The 1071-nt window shown below is 57.1% G+C and overlaps 1 protein-coding gene across 1 annotated transcript in view; it reads left to right on the forward strand.

Annotated features, from left to right (window-relative positions):
* Positions 1 to 1071, forward strand: part of TLE3 (transducin like enhancer of split 3) — a 44743-nt gene that overhangs the window by 9201 nt on the left and 34471 nt on the right. Inside the window, 1 exon segment of the mRNA XM_017738471.1 lies at positions 850 to 854. Coding sequence (XP_017593960.1) covers positions 850 to 854 — 5 coding nt within the window.

The raw sequence follows: 1071 nt of genomic DNA on the forward strand, positions 1-1071 counted from the left end.
TTGGGATCATCCCCCCGCCGGCCGCCCTCCCGCAGCCATGAACTCGCAGGGGTTTGTTTTCTTTTTCTGCCCAGACCTACAACAAGTTGTGTCAGGCCGGTGGTGACACTGCAGGGCTGTTTTGCTTTCCCTCGCTATCATCGCTATCAAGTAGGAGTTAACAGCTCTTGTTTATACAATGCCTATCTGGCCAGGGGCTGATTTAATACCTCCCACTTCTTTTAAGTGCAAATAGACTCTAATGTGTGTATTAGGCTACTTGAGCGGCTGTTCTGCTGAAATACTCGCTTTCCAAATAACTTATCTGCAGTTGATGCCGGCCAGAGGAGAAGAGCAAACTTCTTAAGAATTTAGCAATAAGAAAAAGACAACAATCCCTTTCATATTCCCCCCTTCCCCGGGCTAAGCCTTTGGCCACACGGAGCTCGCTGGGATTTCACAGGCGGGATCCTGGGACGGTTCACGGGTCACAGCCCTGAGCCGGCTCCTCCAGAGCAGCCTGAGCCTGAGCCCGGTCGCTCGGGGCGACGCGGAGCTGCCGTGGTCCCACTTCCAACCCCGCGTGGGTACCGGCCCCGGCATCCCGCATCCCTGCCGGCCCCTCCGGCGGCCACCGGCGCGGTGGGAGCAGTAGCCACGCCGCTCAGGCAGCGTCTGCAGCCACGCTTGGCAGGAGAGACAAAGAGAAACCTCATCCCTGAGCGAAACTGCGGAGTTTCTGCTGAGTCACAGCCGTCAGGGAATGGGGAGAGCAATTACAGCCGAAAACTGGGAAGGCATCCCAAACAAATTGGTTATAATTAACAAGTAGAAGAATAACACCAGTAATACCATTAGCAGGCCCAAAAGCCATTTGCAATATAATATCTATAATTAGACAGTGCTCAGCAAAACCCGGGGCTGAGCTGCTTGCCCCGGGAAGGGAGGGCAGGTGAGCCTGCGGGATCACGGGCCGCGGTCCGGGGGCGGCGGGCACGGGACAGCACCCAGGAGCGTCCAGGAGCGTCCAGGAGCTCCCAGGAGCGTCCGTGAGGATCCCAGAGTGACCTGGCTCCCACCGCGGGGGCAGAT

Source organism: Corvus brachyrhynchos, unplaced genomic scaffold (genome assembly GCF_000691975.1).
Source record: "Corvus brachyrhynchos isolate BGI_N302 unplaced genomic scaffold, ASM69197v1 scaffold200, whole genome shotgun sequence".
NCBI classification, from domain to species: domain Eukaryota; kingdom Metazoa; phylum Chordata; class Aves; order Passeriformes; family Corvidae; genus Corvus; species Corvus brachyrhynchos.